Raw genomic sequence first — 1,790 nt, 5'->3', positions numbered from 1 at the left:
TGTAGTCCAAGTCTAAATGGAAGTATGCGGTAAAATGTGAGTTTAGCGTGAAGAAATGCAGCTCTATAATGTTTTATTTATACTAGGAGAGTAGTTTTAGAGTATGAAATGTGTATTTGAAATGCTACCGACAATTTTTGTTGTTACAGGCTAACCATTTAGTGAATGGGGGGGGGGGGGGGGGGCTATTCTTTAATTGGATTAGAGACTATCTGGTTAGATGGGTGGTTATCCATTAGGATTTATTGTTAGTCACTTGCGTGAAGTATCATTTATATATCTTTTTAACTGAACACGTAAAAGGTAAACCTATAAATAAACCATTCAACCCTACTTGTGACGATCATAGCATGCATCCCTTAGCCCGATACTGTGACTATGGTGTCAATAAAACAAGTTCATTATAGCAAATTTTAAAAGGAGTACTCGATATTGCATATGAAACGATATTTGAGCGACTAGAATATAGAAGTTGTTACATATTCGGAACAAAAATTCTATCCCACCATTTCACCAGTTCCAGTGTACTAGACTCACCATAGAACTTGTTACATATTAGGAACAGAAATTCTAACCCACCATTTCACCAGTTCCAGTGTACTTGACTCACACAACAAAAAGACAGTGTTAGAGCTGTAATATGAGCTACGTTGTAATACAACCCTCGCCTAATGGGGCAGTAAATGTGCATGAAAGGGCGGGTGGGATCCGTGCTCAGCGGGTCCCTCCTTACTGGGAGAAACGGGTCCCTGCTGACTGGGAGAAACGGGACCCTGCTGACTGGGAGAAACAGGACCCTGCTGACTGGGAGAAACAGGACCCTGCTGACTGGGAGAAACGGGTCCCTGCTGACTGTGAGAGAGAAACGGGTCCCTGCTGACTGTGAGAGAGAAACGGGACCCTGCTGACTGGGAGAAACAGGACCCTGCTGACTGGGAGAACCGGGACCCTGCTGACTGGGAGAAACGGGTCCCTGCTGACTGGGAGAAACGGGTCCCTGCTGACTGTGAGAGAGAAACGGGTCCCTGCTGACTGTGAGAGAGAAACGGGACCCTGCTGACTGGGAGAAACGGGTCCCTGCTGACTGGGAGAAACGGGACCCTGCTGACTGGGAGAAACAGGACCCTGCTGACTGGGAGAAACAGGACCCTGCTGACTGGGAGAACCGGGACCCTGCTGACTGGGAGAAACGGGACCCTGCTGACTGGGAGAAACGGGACCCTGCTGACTGGGAGAACCGGGACCCTGCTGACTGGGAGAAACGGGACCCTGCTGACTGGGAGAAACGGGTCCCTGCTGACTGGGAGAAACGGGTCCCTGCTGACTGTGAGAGAGAAACGGGTCCCTGCTGACTGTGAGAGAGAAACGGGTCCCTGCTGACCAGGAAACGGGTCCCTGCTGACTGTGAGAAACGGGTGCCAGATGACTGGGGATAAGCATTGATACGACGTTAATCCAGCACTTCGCGCATGGTGACTTATATGTCAGTCCTGGTTTAGATGGACAAGCTGACCAGAGGGTGGCATCGATTTTATGTCGGCACCACTTGAAGCTAAACCCTGGCACCCGACTCAATTGATGGTGAACCTGACACTTAATACCCGTTTAACACTCAATTTACGCTGAACCCAACCCTGCATTCATTGAACTCAATTGTCCATGAACCCAACCTTGCTCTTTTGGCCACCATTAGATCCTGAAAACAACCCAACCACTCATCACTCAACCCAACCTGAACCCAATCTGCAAATTCAACATTTTATTGCCAATCAATCAATCAATCAATCAAT

The 1,790-nt window shown here is 48.3% G+C and overlaps 1 protein-coding gene across 1 annotated transcript; it reads left to right on the top strand.

The window, feature by feature from the left end:
• Positions 1 to 640: 640 nt before the first annotated feature.
• LOC131942820 (uncharacterized) lies at positions 641 to 1,352 on the top strand. Its single transcript, XM_059302759.1, has 2 exons — positions 641 to 869; positions 1,012 to 1,352. The coding sequence occupies exons 1-2, from the start codon at positions 641 to 643 to the stop codon at positions 1,350 to 1,352; spliced, it is 570 nt and encodes a 189-aa protein (XP_059158742.1).
• Positions 1,353 to 1,790: the final 438 nt, after the last annotated feature.

This window comes from Physella acuta, unplaced genomic scaffold (assembly GCF_028476545.2).
Source record: "Physella acuta isolate Inbredline_101_S28 unplaced genomic scaffold, ASM2847654v3 ptg000428l, whole genome shotgun sequence".
NCBI classification, from domain to species: domain Eukaryota; kingdom Metazoa; phylum Mollusca; class Gastropoda; family Physidae; genus Physella; species Physella acuta.
The sequence above is the reverse complement of the archived record's forward strand: the minus strand, read 5'-3'. Positions and strand labels throughout refer to the sequence as shown.

What these genes read in the sequence shown, in the direction of transcription:
- LOC131942820 (XM_059302759.1), top strand. Translation starts at nt 641, where the DNA reads ATGAGCTACGTTGTAATACAACCCTCGCCTAATGGGGCAGTAAATGTG. An exon ending in TGACTGTGAGAGAGAAACGG is followed by an intron (nt 870 to 1,011) that starts GTCCCTGCTGAC and finishes GCTGACTGTGAG; the next exon opens with AGAGAAACGGGTCCCTGCTG.